Source organism: Labeo rohita, chromosome 20 (genome assembly GCF_022985175.1).
Source record: "Labeo rohita strain BAU-BD-2019 chromosome 20, IGBB_LRoh.1.0, whole genome shotgun sequence".
NCBI lineage: Eukaryota > Metazoa > Chordata > Actinopteri > Cypriniformes > Cyprinidae > Labeo > Labeo rohita.
Window position 1 is genome coordinate 31,978,727 of NC_066888.1, and position 24,060 is coordinate 32,002,786.

The 24,060-nt window shown below is 33.7% G+C and overlaps 2 protein-coding genes across 6 annotated transcripts; both read left to right on the top strand.

Moving 5' to 3' along the window:
- The first annotated feature begins 813 nt into the window (after positions 1-813).
- On the top strand, positions 814-8,186 carry pycr3 (pyrroline-5-carboxylate reductase 3). The gene is made up of 7 exons (XM_051138567.1): positions 814-945; positions 1,050-1,128; positions 2,562-2,626; positions 2,856-3,035; positions 5,404-5,616; positions 5,780-5,872; positions 6,173-8,186. The coding sequence occupies exons 1-7, from the start codon at positions 892-894 to the stop codon at positions 6,353-6,355; spliced, it is 867 nt and encodes a 288-aa protein (XP_050994524.1). The 5' UTR covers positions 814-891; the 3' UTR covers positions 6,356-8,186.
- eef1db (eukaryotic translation elongation factor 1 delta b (guanine nucleotide exchange protein)) lies at positions 4,376-22,896 on the top strand. Of its 5 annotated transcripts, XM_051138554.1 has the most exons (10): positions 8,698-8,781; positions 11,583-11,632; positions 13,807-14,645; positions 16,350-16,464; positions 16,740-16,811; positions 18,062-18,133; positions 19,381-19,465; positions 20,581-20,906; positions 22,513-22,707; positions 22,787-22,896. In XM_051138554.1, exons 3-10 carry the CDS (start codon positions 13,810-13,812, stop codon positions 22,823-22,825), a joined length of 1,740 nt encoding a protein of 579 aa, XP_050994511.1. In that variant the 5' UTR covers positions 8,698-8,781; positions 11,583-11,632; positions 13,807-13,809; the 3' UTR covers positions 22,826-22,896. The 5 variants fall into 5 exon arrangements, with proteins under 5 accessions (XP_050994516.1, XP_050994513.1, XP_050994511.1 ...); XM_051138555.1 differs by lacking the exon at positions 18,062-18,133 and having other exon boundaries at positions 8,702-8,781; XM_051138558.1 differs by lacking the exon at positions 13,807-14,645 and having other exon boundaries at positions 8,710-8,781.
- The last annotated feature ends 1,164 nt before the right edge of the window (positions 22,897-24,060 follow it).

The following is a 24,060-nucleotide window of genomic DNA, read 5'->3' on the forward strand; positions in this document are numbered from 1 at the left end:
ATTTTCTAGGTTTATTTCCTAATGACACTATACTGTATATTTGAAAATAAACTTGTATTTCAAATAATATTTAATTTCCTCTTTTTAAAGAATTTTGGGTATATAATGGGGTTGCCAAATCATATTACATGTCTATTTTAAGCTCTATAATATATATATATATATATATATATATATATATATATATATATATTTATAATTGCAAATTGTTAACTTTAAACTATGTGGTGAGAAGCTTTACTTAAATTTAACTTTAATCCAGATGCTCCATGACAAATTGTAGACATTAGGCTTCTAAAAAAAAAGAAAATATGAAAATGTTTAAATATATTTGAAATGAATTTAATTTCAGGATCATTTTTGGCCACAGTGCACTGTGTAAAATGAATTGGATCCATCCAGCAGACGGAATTTGAAGCCAGAATAAATTTTTCTCATTTTTAAATTTTTTAATTTTTCTTTTCATGAATATTTTCTAAATTTTAGAATTAATGTTAAAATCTTCACAACTCTGCAATCACACAAATGTAAGTCTGGGAATGATTGTAGTGAGCCGAATATATTGGAGCTACTACTTTATATCTTCTTGTAATATCCACATTGAATTTGATGATGCTTTTCACTATACTGTAAAAAGAAACAAATAAACGTTTAGCTCTGTAATAAACTTTATATATTACAACGTTGTGTCTAGACTGGTAGGCTAGTTAATGTATTTTGTGGTCTGATTTATGCATGATGTTTACAAATTCATTGATCCAGTCCAGCAGGTGTCAGTGTATCTGTTGTAGTTGTGTATATGTAAGTAAAGAAGAAAGTGTAATGCGTTTGACACGAGTCAAGACACTGATGTGTTTCACACGGAGCTGCTGAAGCTGCATTAAATAAACAATGAATATTTCAGAGAGTTCAGTGAAAACCAGCGATTCACCTGCAAATCAGCAGGTGAGTAGTTCCTGTTAAATTGGCAGCTGTATGTTTGGTGAACAGATGTCGGCAGCATCACATAACGTCTTTATTAATGTTAATAATGTTTGCTTTGAGTTCAGGATGTGTCTCAGCTTAAGATCGGATTCATTGGAGCAGGAAACATGGCGTTTGGAATAGCGCAGGGCATCATTGCGTCAGGTGCGTTTGCGATTACGTCACTTTAAATGTGCGTTACGTCAGTGTGAATTTTGCCAGCTGTGCATTTAAGATACTGTCAGCTTACACAGATAAATATTAATTAGTTTAATATATACATTATTGACAGTGTTGGGAAGGTTACTTTAGAAATGTAATAGAATTTACTTCATTTAAAATGTAATAAGTAGTGTAACTTTTCAAATACTTTAAAAAGTAATGTAACATTACTTTTTGATTACTTTTCTAAATTTCTAATATTTTCAACTGTTCAATCATTTTGAAACATTTAAACCAGGTAGAGTTAACCTTGCAGTAGCACTCAACACTGATTACTGATTATAATAAATAAGGGATAACATACATCTTTATTTTGTGATAACAACTGGCTACATTATCAACAACATTATCCCACTTATTACACATCTGCTTGATAGATTATTTAGATGTTTCGTGTCAAAATAATTAGACACGAAACACTGATCTGAGTTGAAATATTTGAACGCAAAGCTTCCATGAAGAAATCAGTTGCTAGCAAACAGCAAGTTCAAACTAGACATTTTAGGGATACAGTGCAGTCATACCAGTTTTCTTACACAACATTTCACCACATAAATAATTAAGTAAGTAGTATTAGTTTGTTAGTTATCTTATAATCCATTACAATGTACAAAAAATAAAAAATAAAAACGCAGCAGCTGCATTTGTATGAAACAATAGAGCGAGTCCACGATACCAGGATGACAGAATTAAGAAATTGTCCACATATTATTGAATTAAGCTTTAATATTTTATTAGCTAACCAAACACAAAGCTTCCACCAAGAAAAATTATCAAGCATATAGCACTGACTTAAGTTGCCCCGAATGAGTCTGTGTTATTAGCTTTTACCAGTTGTTACTGGGGAATAACATACCTTGGAACGTCATGACTGACCAATCAGAATCAAGCATTCCACAGAACCATGTAATAATTTAATTTAAAGCACAGCCACCACAAATTCAGACTTTTTTTTTTTTTACTTAGGGCTTTTTATGCCTTTATTGTGATAGGACAGTAGAGAGATAACAGGAAAGAGCTGGGAGGAGAGAGGGGAGTGGGATCGGCAAAGGACCTCGAGACGGGAATCGAACTCGGGTCACCGTGAGCACAGTTGCGCTATATGTCGTAACAAGATCATATAGTTTAACAGCTATAATTTAATTACACATTTTTTTCTCAGTAACTGTAACTAATTACAGTTACATTTATTTTGTAATTAAATTACGTCATTCCGTTACATGTAACTAGTTACTCCCCAACACTGTTTACTGACTATAAGCAGTAAAATAAGTGTTAGTTAATCATTAGGAGTTAACTTTATTCAAACACACTGAGGCATGAACATTTCAGTAATAATATATAATAATTTCTGTGGTTTTACTGTGGTTTTGTAGGGAAGGTTCCACCTAGTAATATAATTGCTAGTGCTCCATCCATGAACAACCTTCCTCGCTTTCAGGTATGCCACGTGGCTTTATTATCAATTCAGTTATAATCCATATAAAGTCTTTGTTATTTTCTGCTTGCTAAGTATATACACACTCAGATTCCTTTAATAAGCCAGTAATGTAATGCATTTGTAGTGATAGCGTAAAAGGTTTTCCTTTATTTCCACTGTGCGATCTGGAGTAGGTGACGACAGCTTAACTCGTCATTACTGTGACAGGTTTGTATGAATGTTCTGACAGGAAAGAGGAATTTCTGTCACTCACTCAAATGTCGAGGTTGTCGATCGCTCTCGGTTGGTCTTCCTGGCTGTCAAACCTCACCTCGTCTCAAAGGTGCTGAATGGAATCTCCCAGAATGTCACTCAGGAACACGTCATCGTTTCCATGGCAGCCGGAATCACTCTAGAAACACTTGAAGAGGTGAGGATTTACCCAGCCAACCATTTTTGACTCCCATCTTTTCCAAGGTTTGTTCTTGGTTAGCCAGGGAAGGTTTTTTTTTCTATAAAAAGAATAGTTTTTGTACAACATTATTATAATGTTCCCCTATCCTCAGTTCATCTTGTTTCTTCTTTCTTCATACATCTTTAATCATAAATAAAACGGTATTACATAGACGCTTATAACAGCCCATATTGTGTTGTTATTTATTGTTTAATCAATATATAATAATGAACACATCAACCATCATATAGAAGATTAAATAAGATAGTTTACGGGGCACACGGAGTTTACTTTTTTTTGTTCAGCATCAAATTTGACCCTGGACCACAAAACCAGTCATAAATGTCAATTTTTTAAAATTGAGATTTATATATCATCTGAAAGCTGGATAAATAAGCTTTCTATTGATCTATATTAGGATAGGACAATATTTGGCTGAGATACAGCTATTTGAAAATCTGGAATCTGGGGTGCAAAACAATCAAAATATTGAGAAAATCACCTTTAAAGTTGTCCAAATGAAGTTGTTAGCAATACATATTACTAATCAATAAATAAATTACGTTTTGATATATTTACGGTAGAAAATGTACAAAATATCTTCATGGAACATGATATTTACTTTAGAAAAAATGATAATTTTGACCCATACAATGTATTTTTGGCTATTGCCACAAATATACCTATGCTACTTAAAACTGGTTTTGTGGTCCAGGGTCACAAATAACAATGAATGTTTTGTTTTTTTTAAACTGTAGAATCCACCAAAGAGCAAAAAAAAACTAAACTCTTGACATTTGTTTGCTGTGTATCCAAATAAAATTCTCATAAGGTGCAAAAAAAGTGCTCTTTGGTGGGATTATTGACTTGAAATCATGTTACATGTGAATAAAACCAAGCGCAAGATCCTCCTTTTTCATTTTTGTTTTTTTTTAAACTATTACATTTATTCATTGACATTAAAAATGAGTAAATAATTATAATAGTAGGATATCAATACATTAACTTCTTACCTGAATTGTACAGTTTAGCGGCACAAGCTTCTGTCGGTTGGTAAACAAAAACTTCTCGATTAGCATCATGTTCTCTTCAAAATAAGCTTATCAAATGGCTCCAAAATCATATTTGCTCTCATATCTGTAATATTTATGAGTATTTATGCAATAAATAGATCCATAAATGAATGTTGTTAAGTAAGCCGTTAAACCAAAATGACCGTTAATTTTTAAATTACGCGGGTGCGCGGCGTTCGGTGGAAGAAAAGAGAGGTTGCCAGGGTTGCCAGGTTTTCACAACAAAACCCGCCCAATAGCGTTTAAAGTGGGAGTTCCCCGGTTAAAATCGCGTTCTGGGGTCTCTGGCGGGGTTCCCCTGGAAACATTAGCATTTCAGGGGCTAAATATCACGTTAGTGGGGTCGCCTCAACATGAAAAAAACAACCCGCGGCAACAGTATTATAGCAGTAAATAACAGTAAAATAGCCCAATTCCGCGGTAAATTTACGGACCTGGCAACACTGAGAAGCGCGTGAAGTCCGATCAAATCAGTGGCGCGCAGTAAATGAAAATTAAAACAAATCTACGAGTTTATGATTTCTATGTTTTTCAAGCTGCCCTTAACCCAGCATTAATATTTTAGCCATAAAGTTAGATTTTTCTGATCATTAAAATGCGTTTTGATTGATCTAATTTTTACATTTTATTAAATGCTATATTAAACTAAGCTCTGTACAATAAAAAAATAACACCTGCAACTTTGTTAAAAGGTTTGGTTATAAAAATACTAACTTGAAAAATAACCATTTGGGTACATTCTGTTATTTTTTGGTTATACTTTATATCACTCTATGACTCTTAGTCCAAAACTATATGTGACCCTGGACCACAAAACGAGTCATAAGTAGCAGCACGGGTATATTTGTAGCAATAGCCAACAATGGGTCAAAATGATTGATTTTCCTTTTATGCCAAAAATCATTAGGATATTAAGTAAAGATCATGTTCCATTAAGATATTTTAAATTTCCTACCGTAAACTTAATTTTTGATTAGTAATATGCTTTGCTAAGAACTTAATTTGGACAAATTTAAAGGTGTTTTTCTCAATATTTAGATTTTTTGCACCCTCAGATTCCAGATTTTTAAATAGTTGTCTTGGCCAAATATTGTCCTATCCTAACAAACCATACATTCATTTAGCTTTCAAACGTATAAATCTTAATTTTAAAGAAATCTACACTTATGAGTGGTTTTGTGGTCGAGGGTCACATATCTTAATGATCAAAATTATATCTGAATTTTTTTTTTCTGTGAAACATTAGATTGTATTGCTGTCTGTTTTCATAGCTGTTGCCTGCTGGTACACGTGTGATTCGTATAATGCCGAATCTTCCCTGCATGATTCTGGAAGGGGCGTTGCTCCTCGCCTGCGGCTCGTGTGCGGGACAGGAGGAGGAGACTCTCCTGAAGACCCTCCTCAGACCGTGCGGATTGGTGGAGGCGGGGCCTGAGACCTGGATCGATGCCCACGTGGGATTGAGTGGCAGCGGTGTCGCATTTGTGAGTGACTATTACTAAAAATTAGATGAATGAAGTATGCATGCACATAAATAGTGTCCTAGACCAGGAGTTTTAAAACTGAGGGCTACAAAATAATTAAATAAAAACTGTAAATAAATAATTAAACTAAATAAACTAATGAATGAATACATGTCTCATGTAGGTGTATGTGTTTGCGGAGGCGCTGGCGGACGGTGCTCTTAAAATGGGGATGCCCAGTACTCTGGCTCGACATATCGCAGCACAGACAATAGTGGTAAGTGTTTGTACATGAATGAACAAAACATAAAGACACGACCCTCTAATCTTCGTGGAGGTGCTTAACTTTAAGAAAATGTTGCTCGTCCATCTTAGCATGTCAAATGAAATGATGAGATTTGTGCAACAGTTTTTTTGTTGCTATGTCTACAGTATAAAACTGTAGTTTGTGCTTTATTTATTTATTTTGGAGGTTGTTTGCAACTAGCTTTTTTGTTACAATGTCTACAAGTGTCAACCTTAGCATGTCAAATGCAGATTTACAGAATATGCAAAATTCTGGCGTGTGGCATTGCAGGGTGCTGGTTTGTTGCTGCGTGATTCCGGGAAGCTTCCTGCGGAGCTGAAGGCCGAGGTTTGCACTCCTGGAGGGACCACGATTCACGGGATCCATGCGCTGGAGAAGGGAGGATTCAGAGCGGCTACGATAGGAGCCGTAGAGGCGGCGACCGAAAGAGCCAGAGAACTCGGGAAGAAGTAGAGCGAGGATTCACATTTAGAGATGCTACGATACCTGAATGTAAATCAGATTGCAGGAGGGATGATTAACTTAAAACCATAAAGTCTTATTTCATGCACCAAGCATATCCAGTAGTCGCTGTTTCAGAGTGTTGATTACTGAGGCCTTGATAACAGATTGGAAGGTGCTTCTTAAAGTTCAAACTTGTGTATTCTTTGTAAAATGGAATAGTCTTAAGGAGCCAATATGCATACAGCAACTAAAACCCATGTTGGCTGTTAGCTACACGTCTGTTACGTGCTTGATATTTTTTAAAGGTACTTGAATTCAGAAACCAAAGCAGCTCTGAAATGGGGACATTTTTACACATTGAGAATGTGCTAGATGATTTCAGTTTATGTTCTGCACATGGATTCAGAGAATGCCTAAAATAAATGAATCTGAGATTCCTTGCTTTCTTTACTTTGTTTTGTAAGCTCTTAGACGTGTATATATATATATATATATATATATATATATATATATATACTACCAGTCAAAAGAAGGCTCTTCTGCTCACCAAGCCTGCATTTATTTGTTCCAAAGTACAGCAAAAACAGTAGCTTTTTTAAAAAATATTTTTACTGTTTAAATAACTGTTTTCTATTTGAATATATTTTAAAATGTTATTTATTCCTGTGATTTCAATCCTGAATTTTCAGCATCAATACTCCAGTCTTCTGTGTCACATGTCGCATATTCTGATTTGCTGCTCAAAAAAAATTATTAGAATTGTTGTTGTTGTTATTGTTATTGTTATTATTTATCTTAAATAGAAATATGTTGTAACATTATAAATGTCTTTATCATCATTTTTGATCAATTTAAAGCATCCTTGCTAAATAAAAGTATTAATTTCAATCATATCTTTCCCCCCAAAAATATATATGTGACCCTGGACCACAAAACCAGTCTTATGTTGCACGGGTATATTTGTAGCAATAGCCAAAAATACATCGGAAAGGGCAAATTTATCAATTTTTCTTTTATGCCGAAAATCATCAGGATATTAAGTAAAGATCATGTTCCATGTAGATATTTTGTAAATTTCCTACTGTAAGTATATTAAAATGTAATTTTTGATTATTAATATGCATTGCTATGAACTTCATTTGGACAACTTTAAATGCGATTTTCTCAATATTTAGATTTTTTTTGCACCCTCAGATTCCAGATTTTCAAATGGTTGTATCTGGGCCAAATATTATCCTATCCTAACAAGCCATACATAGCTTTCAGATGATGTATAAATCTCAATTTTGAAAAATTTACACTTATGACTGGATTTGTGGTCCAGGGTCACACATATATATATATATATATATATTCCAAGCTTCTGAATGATGTAGTGTATAATGTTACAGATAAATAGCAGCACGGGTATATTTGAATATATATATATATATTTTAATATTTGAAGATATTTCAGATAAATGCTGATCTTTGGATCTTTCTATTCTTAAAAGAATCCTGGAAAAAATTAACTTAACTGTTTTAAATATTGATAATAATAATAATAATAATATGTTTCAACAGCAAATCAGCATATCAGAATGATTTCTGAAGGATCAGGTGACACTAAAGACTGGAGTAATGATGCTAAAAATTTAGCTTTGATCACAGGAATAAATTACATTTTAAAATATATTCAAACAGAAAACATTTATTTTAAATAGTAAACATATTGAAGAATTTTACTGTTTTTGCTGTACTTCAATATAAATGCATAAATGCAATAAATAAACGCAGGCTGAAATGCATTGGCTATATATGTAGTATTATTCCCTGTATTTGTGAAGTCTAACAATAAAACATCAGATCTAGGTATGTTTTAAAAACGTTTGTGAATGAAAAACTTTGTATATATGGATAAAATAAGTAATATTAACGTAATATTAATGTACAAAAAGAATCGACACGTATTTATTTGTATAATATATTTGTCTTTAAGAATACAATTACAGTTGAATTAAAACAACAACGTCTCAATTCACATCAGAAGATGTTATGATGCAGCTAGAATAATCGTTGATTCATGCTTTCACTGTCGTTTCCACAAAATAATAAAAATGGGCCTTTCCCATCATTTGATGACGTCATATACGCAGTCGCGCTGGGAAACAGTGACAGAATGTACCATGTGGAAAATTTTTTAATGACAAATATAATTTAAAACACTCTTCCGTGGCACATTTGTGTGTTATATCTATACGTATATAAATACGAAACTGACTAGAATACATTTAAGCCGCATCGTTGTAATGTTTGGTAGTTTTGTGGCGATTGGTGGCAGTGATCTCCCCCGGTCTTGAGCGGGAATGGTTTGCGCGGTTCTTGCTCTCTCCTTCTGTTCCACGAGCGCGCGGCGAGCAGCAGCGATTCATTCAACACCAACCAAAGCGTTTAAAGTGAGTATTTGTGTGGAAAAATGATTCGGTTTACAGTTGCTCATGCTCATTTATTGTTTTTCTAGAGTTGAATGACTATGTAATGCTCTGCTTTAAACGTGCGGGGTGTTTATCGTGCTCAACGGACGGTTAGACGTCTTTTGTATGTTTATTTATTAACGTACGAATAATCAGTACGTGATCGTTACATGACAGAAAGCCTGTGGTGATGTTACAGTCGTTGTCATAATGAAAATACGTTTAACTTGTATAAATATCCAGTATGTTGTTTGATGGGCCTGACTCCTCCATGTGCAGGAAGTCCAGATTATATATAATGACGCATACTCTTGTTAAATCAGATGATCTCGTGGTAAACCGGAGATTTATACAGATTTATTGATTTTATGATCTCTAGATCTAGACTGTTTATTTTCTGAATCAACAAAATGAGGGATTAGGCTTTAAAATTCACTCTTTCCTTCTAATTGGACACTGAAATATGCTTATCTTGACAATCACGCTCACACTGACAAGTAATAAAATAAATGTTGGCGTGGTGATGAATAAATAATGAGAGAATTGTATAAATAAGTTTTTTTTTTTTTAAGTATTGGTAATACTGAATTATTTTTAAGTGTTAATTAAGTTATCTTGAGAAAGCCAATTTACTGATCTACTATTTAATATTCTTCTTCTTCTTCTTCTGAGCCAAATTTCGGTATCTGTCTCCTCCTAGAGCTTTCAAGCTAGAACGACCAAACTCGGTCCAGATCTTCAGACTGGTCTGACTCGGTGTGCTGTATCTTTTCAGACTGATCCGGCTTACAGTTTTCGTAAACCAGACTTTCAAAACCACCAAAAATCCCATAGACTTACATTGACGGAATGTTCAAATGAGCAACACTCTTCAAACTCCAACTGACAAAATTCAAATCTAAACTCCCAGAATCCCTTGAGGCTCAATCAAGCTTCCCTTCTATGTACTATTTCTAATCCATTTACACTCATTTAAGCTTCCACTCTAATATTTCTAATATTTCTAATCTATCGAGCTATCTAAATCATGCTAGCAACATGCTAGTAACTTGTTAATCATGTTAACCACATGCTAACCACATGCTAGTAACATGCTAATCATGTTAGAAACATGCTAACAAAATTCTATTAACATGCTAATCATGCTAACAACATGCTAATAACTTGCTAATCATGATAGAAACGTGCTAGCAGCGTGCTAGTGACATGCTAATCATGCTAACAACATACTAGCAACTTGCTAATCATGCCAGAAACATGCTAGTAACATGCTAATCACGCTAGAAACATGCTAGCAACTTTGTTAATCATGTTAGAAACATGTTAGCAACTTGTTAATCATGCCAGAAGCATGTTAGCGACATGTTAATCATGCTAGAAACATGCTAGCAACTTTGTTAATCATGTTAGAAACATGCTAACAACTAGCAAATCATGTTAGAAACATGCTAGCAACTTTGCTAATCATGCTAGAAACATGTTAGCAGCTTGTTAATCATGCTAGAAACATGCTAGCAACTTGATCATGTTAGAAACATGCTAGTGACATGCTAATCATGTTAGAAACATGCTAGCAGCTTTGTTAATCATGCTAGAAACATGCTAGCAACTTTAATCATGTTAGAAACATGTTAGCAACTTGCTAATCATGCCAGAAACATGCTAGCGACATGCTAATCATGCTAGAAACATGCTAGCAACTTTGTTAATCATGTTAGAAACATGCTAGCAACTAGCAAATCATGCTAGAAACATGCTAGCAACTTTGCTAATCATGCTAGTGACATGCTAATCATGCTAGAAACATGCTAGTAGCTTTGCTAATCATGTTAGAAACATGCTAGCAGCTTTGTTAATCATGCTAGAAACATGCTAGCAACTTGCTAATCATGCCAGAAATATGTTAGCGACATGCTAATCATTCTAGAAACATGTTAACAACTTTGCTAATCATGTTAGAAACATGCTAGCAACATGCTAATCATGTTAGAAACATGCTAGCAACTTGCTAATAATGCCAGAACCATGTTAGCGACATGCTAATCATTCTAGAAACATGCTAACAACTTTGTTAATCATGCTAAAAACATGCTAGCAACATGCTAATCATGTTAGAAACATGCTAGTAGCTTGCTAACCATGATAGAAACATGCTAACAACGTGCTAGTAACATGCTAATCATGCTAACAACATGCTGTTACCTTGGTAATCATGTTAGCAACATGCTGGTAACTTGCTAATCATGGGAGCAACATGCTAATCATGTTAGAAACACGCTAACAACAAGTTAATAACATGCTAACCGTGATAACAACATGCTAGTAACATGCTAGCTGCTTCCATACTTTTACAACTGCTTCAAACTTTCAGGCTAGGCTTTCTCAAGACAACTTAAAGTTTGTTCTCAAACTTTACTCATCTAGTATTAAATATTATAATACCACTTCCTCATTATTAATTTAGATTCTACGTCATATTAGCTTAATTGGAAAATGTTTATATGAATTAAGTGACCTTAATCATTAAATTATGTATAATCATGCCAGACTAACAAAGTAGTACCAGCTAAAATGCGCACAGCACCATGATACCTACCATGGTATATCAAAATACGTTGATATTAATACCTGATACCATCACTGTACAATGTTTTCACCACAGTTCTTCGTTATGAGGGCATGCACGGTATGAGTCCTTTCATTCTTTGAGATTCAGTATAGACATAAATATTTTTCTTAATTGCACTTTATGGTTTATTGCTTGCTTTCGTGTGGATGAGAAGAACGTTCAGCTACATACTGTTTGTTTGATTGCTTTCCCTGTTTGCTGAAGGTGAGTTTGGACAAATTTTGAACGTTTTCATGTTTTTCGACCCATGTGTGTTTTGTCCATTCTGAATTTGATTGTCCTTTCTTTTCTGCGTCACACTCTCAGTTTGTGCTTTTTTTTTATTCGTTTGAGCTTGACGTCATTGTAAAGCTCAGTGTATTTCATGTTTAAATCTAATGCAACCATAGAATGTTTTATGTGTGATTGTGTCTGTCTTTAAAGCTGAAGTGTGTAATTTTTTGCTTAACAAAGGGTACGTTTAGATGACAACGAGGCACTAAAAATGAGAGCACTATGCATTTTGGAAAAAATTTGTGTAAGGATTACATGGTCAAAATGATCCCCGTTCACATGGATCCTTGTAAACAATTAAAAACGATGTATTATGTAGTTGGCGATGCCACATAACACTACGCACATGTGTATTCCTATAGACTGAACGCATAATCGTCTTTTCACAAAATTGTGATTTTTATAGTTCACATGGAGACAAAAAGATAGTTTTCAAATGTTTCCACTTTGAAACCCGTTTTCAAAATTGAGATTTCAGCCTTACAAAATAGCACTGGTGTTTCAGTGAACGGCTGAAGTGCATTAAAAGTTCTCAGTTTTTTGGTGAAAATTATGTTGTGCAAGTGCCTTCAAAATGATATCAAATAATGATTGTCTCCAAACAGGTTTCTCAATATGTGTTTGCATTTTCACCACAGAATAAAAATACCAGGGCTGCAAAACGATTAATTGCGAATAATTACATTTAATATAAAAGTTTGTTCAACGACTAAATGTGTGTGTACTGTGTATATATCTTATGATATACATATTTGTATGTATGTCTATTTATACTTGTATATAATTTATATTATATATAAATAGAAATATTTTATATATAAATCTAACACATTTTTCCCTTAATATATACATGTACGTGTGTATTTATATATATACACAATAAATGTACCGTACACACACATTATTTCATTTGGAATGCGATTAATCATTTTGCAGCCCTGAAAAATATTTTTAAAAAGAAACTGCAACATTTGTAATTGTAAATTATTAATTAAGAGATGTAAAAAAAGAAAATTCTGACTCGCAAGATCTAAACTTGTAGTTGTGATTTATTAAGTGCAATTGTGAGGGGGAAAAAATCTGGATTGTCGGATAAAAAGTTGCAATTACCTCTTTATTATTCTTATTAGGTGAAAGAAATAAGCTTCCATATATTGCCTTTATATGGTCTTATTTAGCTTTTTTGAATAATTAGACTATAAATATAGCATGCTAAAAGCCTACATCCATTAAAGCAGTGGTTTTTGTAACAAATCCATCTTAAGTAATATAGGGCTCTATGAAATCTGTTTTATTTTTTCCCAAAACCTTTTTTTTTTTTTTTTTTTTTTTTTTTTTTTTTTTTTTCAAAATTCCGATTTTTCTGGATTCCGTTTTTTCCATTTTAATTTTTCTAGACTCTTTTAATGGTTAAATTAAAAAATATCAATCAAAAAAGCATGTCTAATTAATCGCAAAAATGAAACGTACACAATTTAACAGCAATTTATTAAAAGTTGAACAAAAATGGCATTTTTAAGGTGCTTTGAAATGTTTTTTTTCTCTCTCTCAAATTCAGTTTTATTTTTATAAAATTCTCTGATTTCCATAAATTGTCTGGATTACTTTTTAATGTTTTATAAAATTTAAACAATCAAAAACACCTACAATTAATTTATTTTATTTTATTTTTTAAATATGTTTATTAATTAATTAATTATTATTTTTTCAGACATACTGTTTTGTGTATTTACAATTTTCTGGTAGATATTCCATTAAAAAATATTATTTAAAAATTATAACAATTCATCCTGCAATTCCGTCCGTGTTTTCCGCGTCGCAGAAATCATAGGGCTCAATAATACATCTCAAAACATATTTTTGTCTTTTTTTCACGGTCTTACGTCACTTTTAAGATGCCTTGTCAATTTAAAATGTTAAACTGTTTATATTCCCATAATTTGCGCTTAAACAGGAAATAGATTTGTACATCGCAACATACAGTTTACACACTTCATGTTTAATGTTAACCTACTGCTGTGTGACTAATTCTCCAGTTCCCTGTCACTCTCCTTTTCCTCTTTTCCGTTTATTTATCAACCCTTCTCCGTATTTCTGGATACAAGAAAATGCGCAACAGAAGAAACAGGAATTCTTCTTCGAATCATTCCGGTTCTTCCGAACGCCAGCCGGACCGAACCACCGCAGGCGCCGAGGGGTGTCTGTCCGGCGCGGCGCTGGAGGGTTTGAGATCGGAGTGTTCGGCGGTGTGGTTCGACCGCGTCGCGTACGAGAGAGCGGAGAGTCTTTACTACGTACGACTGTTGCAGCAGCAAAACGGCACGACGGCTCCTGCGAGTTCTTCCGCAAGAAACAAGCAAGAAACCTGCCGGCATGGAGAGCAAGAGGCTTGTCATCATGTCGTTCAAGCTGTGTGGGTGAACAAACCCAATTTTGACCAAGCCGAGAGCAAGTTTGTGGGCCGTTTTCCCAACCAGCCGAGATCTCTCCAACTGCAGCCCGCCAACTGCGACGAGGGCTACCAATCGCAAACCCCGACTCCGCCCACGCCGGCTTCGAGACCAATCAACGGCCTCCCTTGCTTGCCGCCGCCTCCTTTGGGGGTGTGGCTACAGAAGCCCCTTTTTGATAAAGCCGAGGCGACTTTCTATCAGAACCTGTACGGCCGGAGCTCGCCACCGAGAAACCCGGAAACCAGCAGCGACAAATCAAACTCCAAACGACGGAATAACGGGCAAAAAAAGCCTGTGGTTTGCGATCGGCGGGATTCCGATGAAGTCACCACCAATCAGGGAGCGGAGCTCTGCTATTTCCTGCATGCCGACAGCGAGAGGGTGTGGCTAGATCGCGGTCGCTATGTGGAGGCGGAGACTCGTTTCTATGAAGGAGCTGCGGCGAAATCCGTCAAAACAGCTGTAAACCATTCTAGCCAGAAGCAGAAGAAGTATGACTCGATGGTTGAGAAAATACACTTTCCTCACACATTGTAGTTTATTAGTTCATTTGTTCACCAGCAAATTAAAGGTCATTTCAACCCTCATGTTGCTCCAAACCTGCATTACGTTCATACGAAGCGCCGTTTTATATGTTTCATGCCGAAAAGTCAGTCATATGGGTTTGGAACGACTTAAAGGTCAGTAAATGACAGAATTGGTGAACTGTCGCTTTAAAATGACATTTTACTCTCAGGTAATCATTAGTCTCACCCATTTACATACGAGATGTTAACAACCTTTTCTCCTTTTGTTCACCATCTTCATGTCATCGCATATTTTTCTCTCGTCGTTTTTCTTTGGTCTTTTTTTACGCGTTCATTCTTGCTGTGTTTGTTCGTTGTTTTGGCTTGGACGAGTCATTTGTCTGAATTCAGTTTTGTATCATTTGGGTTTTTCATTTGTTTGGTTGATGTCATTTTCATTGTGTTTGACATTTTTGCATGGTTGCATTAACATACATATATTATTTGTAGTGTTATGAACATGCACCAGTTTTGGGGAGTGACAGTGTTATTTTAGAGTCATTGAGATACTATTATAGCTTTTATTAAGTTAAAATTTATTTATTTTATTCTATTATTATCAAACATTTAACCACCAAGCTTTTATGTTTATGCATTTTTCATTTTAATTGTAATGAAATTTATTTAATTTTATTTGGGTTTTTTTCTTGTCATTGTTTTAGGATATATACATTTCTGCATAGTTTTTACTACTTTATTTATTTTATTATTAACTTGTTTATTTTTTTTATTATTGTATTCTTTATATATATATATATATATATATATATATATATATATATGTCTGCATAGTTTTTACTAATTTATTTATTTATTAATGTTTTATTGTTTATTTTTGTTATTGGGACATCAAGTTTAACTAAATGAAAATGAGCAATGTTGCTTTGGCAAGTAGCTGAAATAAAATTAATAAAAATTATGATGATGATAATAATAAGGTTAGTAAATGAAATACTAAAATAAATAATATTATTTCACTGTAAATGGGGTAAAAGAGTATTTAAAAAATAATAATATAAAAATAATTTTGCAGTACAAAAAAAATACAATTTTAAATGTTAAACCATTTAACTTTTATTTTGGCAGAAAAGTTTTTAGTTTTGCCTTTTTTTTTTTTTTTTTTTTTTAATTAAATTAAATTTGAAATTATTAGCAATTGTGTTTTGTGGGGTTGTTTTGTCATTTTTATGTATATATATTTTTTTTTATTGTTTTGGGGTTTTTATATGCCCATATGGTTTTTATTATTATTCATTTTTTAATTAATTAATTAATTTATTTATTTTTTTGTTTGTTATTTTAGTACCTCATTAGCGGAAATAAAATAAGTACTTTTTTTTTTTTTCAACTAGCAGTTTTTTTTTTTTTTTTTTTTTTTTTTTTTTTTTTTTAAAAAGGTTTTTAATTTTAACTATAATAAGAACCATTTGCATTTAAATTTGCTCCCCAAAACTGCTGTGTGCCGTATTTTTAGTCTCATACACTTCATCTTCATACAGATAGAAATTCACATACAGTCCTTTACCACTTCACTGAAGGTCTGTAGTAGCACATTTCTGAAATGTGAAGGTTTAAGATGTTGGTTTAGTGTTTAGTGAGGTTGTTACAGCTCTCGTGTGTGTTTTGCAGGATGACTGCAGCAGAGTGTTTGGCGCAGGAGAGGATCTGGTTCGATAAGCCACGTTACGATGAAGCAGAACGGCAATTTTACGAGAGGATGAACGGACCCACGCAGCCCAAACAAGTAATACACATACCACTGCAACTGTTGAATGAGTGTGTACAGCATATGTGCAAATACTACTGTCCCACATTGTATTTTTGATTAAAAGTAGGCAGTCTGTAGGTCTGTTCCAAATGTACATTTACTTAATGTCATGCATTTCATGCAATGTTTTTATGTTCCCGGAGAACTAAACCAATGAGCTTACCAATGCTAGCACCATACTCCACTTTTTCTGCAGAAATTCTGTTTATGTCAGCACACTCACTGAGGTTTGTCTCTGTCTGTCATCTCAGGACACTGGAGCTAACAGCATCCTTCAAGATATCGCAAGAGCACGAGAAAACATCCAGAAATCTCTCGCTGGGGTGAGTTGAGCAAAAAACCTGCCATTACTCTTTGAACGGTGCAATATAGCTCTCTTCTGGTGCTGCACGATTTTTGGGAGAAAATCAAATTACAGGTTTATTTTTTTTTGCAGGTTTGCACAATTTGAACAAAAAAATATAAAAGTATATATCAATATAATATATAATAATGTTGTTCTTAAAAATTAAAAATGTTAAAATAAAAATATTATTTTACTGTAAAATAAAAAAAATATTTAAGAAAAATAGTATAGAGATGATTTTATTTTACAGTACACCTGTAAAATTGCAAGGCAGCTTTTTTGCAAAGATTGCAAAGTTATATTTAATTAGAAATATTATAGTAGTAGTAATAATAATAATAAATGTTGTCATTACTAAATAAGAATGTAAATAAATAATATAATGATGATTTTATTTTTAGCGTACAACTGTAAACTTACAATAAAATTATGTAATGTTAATAATAATTAGTAATGTAATAATAATGTTGTTATTACCAAAAAAAAAAAGAAATGAAATAAAATGAGTAAATTAAAATGTTTAAAATTTTACATGTAAAAGTTTTAAATCAATGATTTATCAATCAATGAACTGTAAAAATGTTTTTTTGTTTTCGTTTTTTCATTTTCAAACATTAAGCCATTGAGATTTTATTTTGACATGAAATCATGTTTAAATAATTGTGATTTAAAATGAAATTATAAATAAATAAAATAAAACATTTGTTTATTATTATTATTATTGTTATTATTATTATTGTGGTTGTTATTACTAAGTAAAAATATTAAAATAAGAAATATAATAGTAATTTTATAAAATAAATAAAAAAGCATAAAAAATTGAGTATTTAAGAAAACACAATAATAATAATAATAATTTTTAATTGTATTGTACAATCACAGTACAGTTTTTTTTTTTTTCGCAGTCTTAATTTTTTTTTTTTTTTTTTCAAACGTTTTTCATTTTGGCAGAAAAACACAGGACTTCCAGAAAACAATTTTTAAGCAGTTTCATTTTGGTTAATCGTGCAACTCTACTCTGTTCCTGAACCCTAGTTGAGCGTCTTTCTGTCTACTGCCTACATAGACATCTAGCTACCTTTTAAATCCGGCTTTGTGTTGTAAACGTGTCTCTGATTTGCTGTCTATGTAGGCAGCTCACTAGCCCACTAGAGCCCAGCTCTTCTCTCTTAAAGCATCTGTTCTCTTCCTTCAACTGCACTTTCCTCATAATGGTCTCTCCTGTAGCTGAAGACAACCTTGCAGCCAAGTAGAGGCTCCGCCCCTAAAATATCAAACCCCTCCCACCGCTCCTCTCCTGTAAGTGTGCGTGTGACGCACCAAAGCAGCTCACGCCAGAGTCGGCCAGAGCGTGACGCGTGTGCATGCCTGCATGCATGTTGTTGTAGAAAGTTTCAGAAGAAATCTGTGATGCATGCATTTCTGTGTGGATTTGATGTTAACGTTTATGCTGTGAAACGAGAGCAAACACTTGTACATTTGCATCTTTGTGGTGAGGTTTGTGTCAGTGTTGTTTTAGTGCTATTGCAATACTGTAATAATTTTAATTTGTATTTTGAATTTCTGTAAAAATATTTTATTAGAATCTTAGTTTGTTTTAGTTTTTCAATGTTTTTATTTTTATTTTTAGTACAACATTAAAATGAGAATTGTTTGCTGAAAATTTTTTTTTTTTTTTTTTTTCTATTTTATTTCAGGTAATGTTTATGTAGCGGACAATTTTATAGTTTTATTTGAACTATAATAACACTGGTTTATATGTACAAGACTGTACTATATTTAGGTATTTGCTCTGAAATTACCTTAAAGATGATGTTTTTTTCCCCCATTTGTTTGTTAGTAATCATTCTAAACCAAACGATTTAAAAATATAAAATAAAGTTAAAATAATCATGAAAAATAAGAACAAGAAGGAATTTGTTTATTCATTCATTCATTATTTATTTATTTATTTATTTATTACTTCATTACTTTTTATTGTATAAACCACCAATATAAAGTTTCAAACTGGAGATTGTGAGTTAATGAAATAATAAAAAAACATCTAAATAATTAAGAAATATTATAAAAAATATGATTTTGTTTACCTAGTAAATATTTAAATCATAAAAATGTAACATTAAAATAAATAAATAAATAAATAAATAAATAATTTAAAAATACAAACAATCAAAATAAATCACCAAAAAAAGAATAAAATGTAAAACATCTGTGAACATTTGATTAAGGGTTAAAATTAATTATTTTTTAAGCTTTTTTTTTTTTTTAATCGTGTATGCTTTCTAAAATGATTCACAAACAAATTAATCTTACCAACACCAATTATAAAATTAAAATGTCTAAACATCGCATGTTCTGACAAAATAGCTACATTTATGTTGTGTGTCATGTGATGCACTAGTGTAGTGTTAGTGTAGTAATAGACTCTAGTTGTGTGTTTGGTTAGTAGTGTTTGTGTGTAGCTGTAACTAGACCTGATTTTCTCACTGCACAGTTGTGTATCGGAGCAGGGGCTGATGGGAACTCTGGTGTATGTGTGTTTTTAGAGCGGCGGTGGCAGCGCTGCTGATTACGGGGAGCTGGCGGCACGCATGAAGAACCTGGAGCTGGAGAACCAGAGTCTACACAAAGGTGTGTGTTATGAGATTCTCATAGTTTTGCATGTGTGTTTGCATTTGCTTCAGAATAGAAGTTGAAAAAAAATATTAAAAACTATTCGCTCTTTCAATTTCAATAAGACAGTACTAATCCTATTTGTAATAAAAATAAATTATGAAATTAGATAACATCAAATGTTTGGATGCAGTGTTATTTTAGTAATAATTCTATACTGTTATATTTTTTGTTAGTATTTTGAATTAACTTTTCTGTTTTTTTTTATTGTAATTTTAGTTTAATATTTATTCTAATTATTTTGTTTTCATTTTCATTTTAGTTTTTAGCAGTTTTAGTGTGTGCTTTTATATGCTTTTTATTATTGTTTTTAGTATTACTACTATTGTTTGTTTATATATTGTTATAGTTTGAATTAATGGTTTGAATTAATGGTTAGAATTTTCACTTTTCAATGTAATTTATTTTAAAATTGTAATCATTTTTACTATGCTCTTTCATATACTATTATAGTTATTTTATTTTATTTTTTTGTTTTTTTGTTAGCTTTTCTTTTAAAATATTACTATTTATGTTTTAATTTTTTTATTTCAATTTTTTTTTTTTTTAGGTTTTATATATATAGTTTACTTTTTTAATACATGATTTATTTTTTGATATTTATATTTTTTATATATCATGTTTTTTTATTATTTAAAAATATATACTTTTAATGTATATGTATATAGTGCATATATATTTTATTATATATATATATATATATATATATATATATATATTATTATTATTGTTATTATTATTATTATATATATATATATATATATATATATATATATATATTTTTTTTTTATGATAAAGTTTTGGTTAACAGTACCTCATTTGCATGCATTAACCATCTATTGTGTCTTTATCTCTCTTAATTCCATACATTGAATTTTGTTGTAACAAACCCCATTTAAAATAAAATTATTTATTTATTTACTTGCATCCGGAGGTGAACATATAACAGCATATTCATCATTCAGACTAAACAACAGTGATGTCATAGTATTTGCATTTGAGCTGTCATTTATGTACATTTTGCCTAAATCTTCTGCAAGCACTCCATTAATTGTTCTCATTGTGTTTCTCAGTGGTGGAGGAGCTGCGTTCTGCTCTCAGTAAGATGGAGAATCGCATGTCAGCGCTGGAGAAGCGGTCGACAGCACCGACCGTAAACGGCACTGGACCCGCCGCTCCTCAGAAAGCCCCGCCCGCTCCTCAGAAAGCCCCGCCCGCTCCGGCTAAACAGGAGGAGGAAGACGAGGACGATGACGACATCGACCTGTTTGGCAGCGATGAAGAGGTGGACGAGGAGGCCGAGAGGCTGAAAGAGCAGCGGCTGCAGGAATACGCCGCCAAAAAGGCCAAAAAACCCGCCCTCATTGCAAAATCATCCATCCTGTTAGATGTCAAACCTGTGAGTGTCTGGAGTGGGGATTTTACTTTTATTTTATTGCTATTTCATAACATCCCGAATACGCTAGCAACCACTCAGAACACTTTACCAATTGCCTCGCAAGTTTTTAGAATACCCTAGCAACCATCTACAACTCCCTAGTAATTGCCTAGCAACATCCCGAATACACTAGCAACCACCTAAAATCCCCTAACAACCACCAAGAACACCTTAGCAATTGGCTCGCAAATATTAAGAATACCCTAGCAACCATCTACAACTCCTTAGTAATTGCCTAGCAACATCCCGAATACACTAGCAACCACCTAAAATCCCCTAACAACCACCAAGAACACCTTAGCAATTGGCTCGCAAATATTAAGAATACCCTAGCAACCATCTACAACTCCCTAGTAATTGCCTAGCAACATCCCGAATACACTAGCAACCACCTAAAATCCCCTAACAACCACCAAGAACACCTTAGCAATTGGCTCGCAAATATTAAGAATACCCTAGCAACCATCTACAACTCCTTAGTAATTGCCTAGCAACATCCCGAATACACTAGCAACCACCTGAAACCCCTAACAACCACCAAGAACACCTTAGCAACTGGCTCGCAAATATTAAGAATACCCTAGCAACCATCTACAACTCCCTAGTAATTGCCTAGCAACATCCCGAATACACTAGCAACCACCTAAAACCCCTAACAACCACCAAGAACACCTTAGCAACTGGCTCGCAAATATTAAGAATACCCTAGCAACCATCTACAGTTTCCTAGTAATTGCCTAGCAACATCCCGAATACGTTAGCAACCACCTGAAACCCCTAACAACCACCAAGAACACCTTAGCAACTGCCTCGCAAATATTAAGAATACCCTAGCAACCATTTACAACTCCTTAGTAATTGCCTAGCAACATCCTGAGTACGTTAGCAACCACCCAAAACCCCTAACAACCACCAAGAACACCTTAGCAACTGGCTTGCAAATATTAAGAATACCCTAGCAACCATCTACAACTCCTTAGTTATTGCCTTGCAACATTCCAAATATGTTAGCAACCACCCAAAACCCCTAACAACTACTCAGAACACATTAGCATCTGCCTCGCAAATATTTAGAATACCCTAGCAACCATCTATGACTTTCTAGTAATTGCCTAGCAACATCCCAAATACGTTAGCAACTACCCAAAACCCCTAACAACCACTCAGAACACCTTAGCAACTGCCTCGCAAATATTTAGAATACCCTAGCAACCATCTACAACTCCTTAGTAATTGCCTAGCAACATACCGAATACACTAGCAACCACCTGAAACCCCCAGCAACCATCTGCAACCCCCAGTAAATGCCTAGTAACACCCAGAATATGCTAGCAACCACACAAAACCCTAGAAATGCCCAAATAACCACCCAGAACACCTTAGCAATTGCCTCGCAAATACTTAGAATACCCTAACAGCCTTCCACAACCCCCTAGCAACCACCAAGGACACCCTAGCAACACCCTAACAACCACCCAGGACACCTTAATCAACAGCAACACAGAACACCTTCTGGCCAGGCCTCTCAAGTCCTGGTTTTTAATCTGTTTTTTCCTGGCGTTCGCAGTGGGACGACGAGACGGACATGGCGAAGCTGGAGGAGTGCGTGCGGTCGGTGCAGGTGGACGGGCTGCTCTGGGGCGCCTCCAAACTGGTTCCTGTGGGTTACGGCATCAAGAAACTGCAGATCAACTGCGTGGTGGAGGACGACAAGGTGGGAACAGACTTCCTGGAGGAGGAGATCACCAAGTTTGAGGAATACGTGAGTAACGCTCCCATAAACCGCACGCTTTAGCCTCCAAATGTCATGTGAAGCTTGACGTGTTTGTTTTGTGTTGCAGGTTCAGAGTGTGGATGTCGCAGCGTTCAACAAGATCTAACACAAACATACGTCAACACTCACATGTTTCTGCTGCTGGATGAAGTCGGTTAATAAAAGAGCTCAAATGTATTTTTTTGTCTTGGTTTCTGTCTTTTATACTCACCACATCTCTCATTCAGATTTTTGATGGATACAGAGTTCATACAAGGTGCCTGAAGTACTTGAATTTGACTTTTTGAAATGTAAGGCCTGGAAAACCCTTAAAAACAGCAATATTTCTGAAGAGGTACTTGAAAGTGCTTAAATTATTGAAAGACAATGTATCTATCAGGGTTGCCGCGGGTCCTTAAAAAGTCTTAAATTTAGTTTATCAAATTTAAGGTCATAAAAAGTCTTAAATTGTACAAGAAAGTCTTAATTATGATTAAGAGGTCTTAAATTTTAGGCACAGGAAGACCAGAATTGCGATACAGCTTAGTGTCATGATTAAACTTCAAAAGGCTATGATTTCGTTACATAAACATGAGCGCTGCACGTTCAAAGTCCGGTGCTGAGCTGCTTCGTGTACTGCCATTACCGGGGAATCACATGTCTCCAGTTCCGAACGCGCCATCTGCTGGCAGAGATTGAATGTGCATTTTTAATAAACCTGTTGTTTTGAGTAGAGTATTCTTACAATACAGGAGGCTGTAGTTTCAGGACCGCATTTCTAGGACGCTGTAATTTTTTTTTTAAATTATTTATTTATTTTATTTTATTTATTTGTCGTATGTATGCATTAACAGCTCATACTATTTACTCATGTATCTGTATATTATTTTTAAGAAAATACCAATGCAGTTGTTTAATTATATACAAATTATTGTCCTAACCAGCTCCTAATCCTAAACTTACCCCTGGGTAAAACAAATATTTTGTCTAATTTATTTCAGTATATTCTAATTTCTGTTCATTAGTGTGTTTATTAGTATTTCAATAAAATTAGTAAAATTAGTATTTCAATAAATTTAAAATAATCTGAATACAAATACTAATTTACAACATCCAGCAGCACAATGAACTGTTTTTTACAGTTAAATGGGCTAAATGGAGATTTCTGACACCCCTTTGAACACTCAAGTTTATGTGAGCTTTTACATTAAAAATAAGATGGCAAGATAAAAAAAATAAGTAGTTTCAATGGATCTAGTCTTTGCGTCTGTTTGATATTTCTTTGTTGGAATATAATTGCTAGATGGCACTGTCCCAAAAAATAGGGTCCTATAAATGTGGTCCTAGAACTGCAGCCTCTGG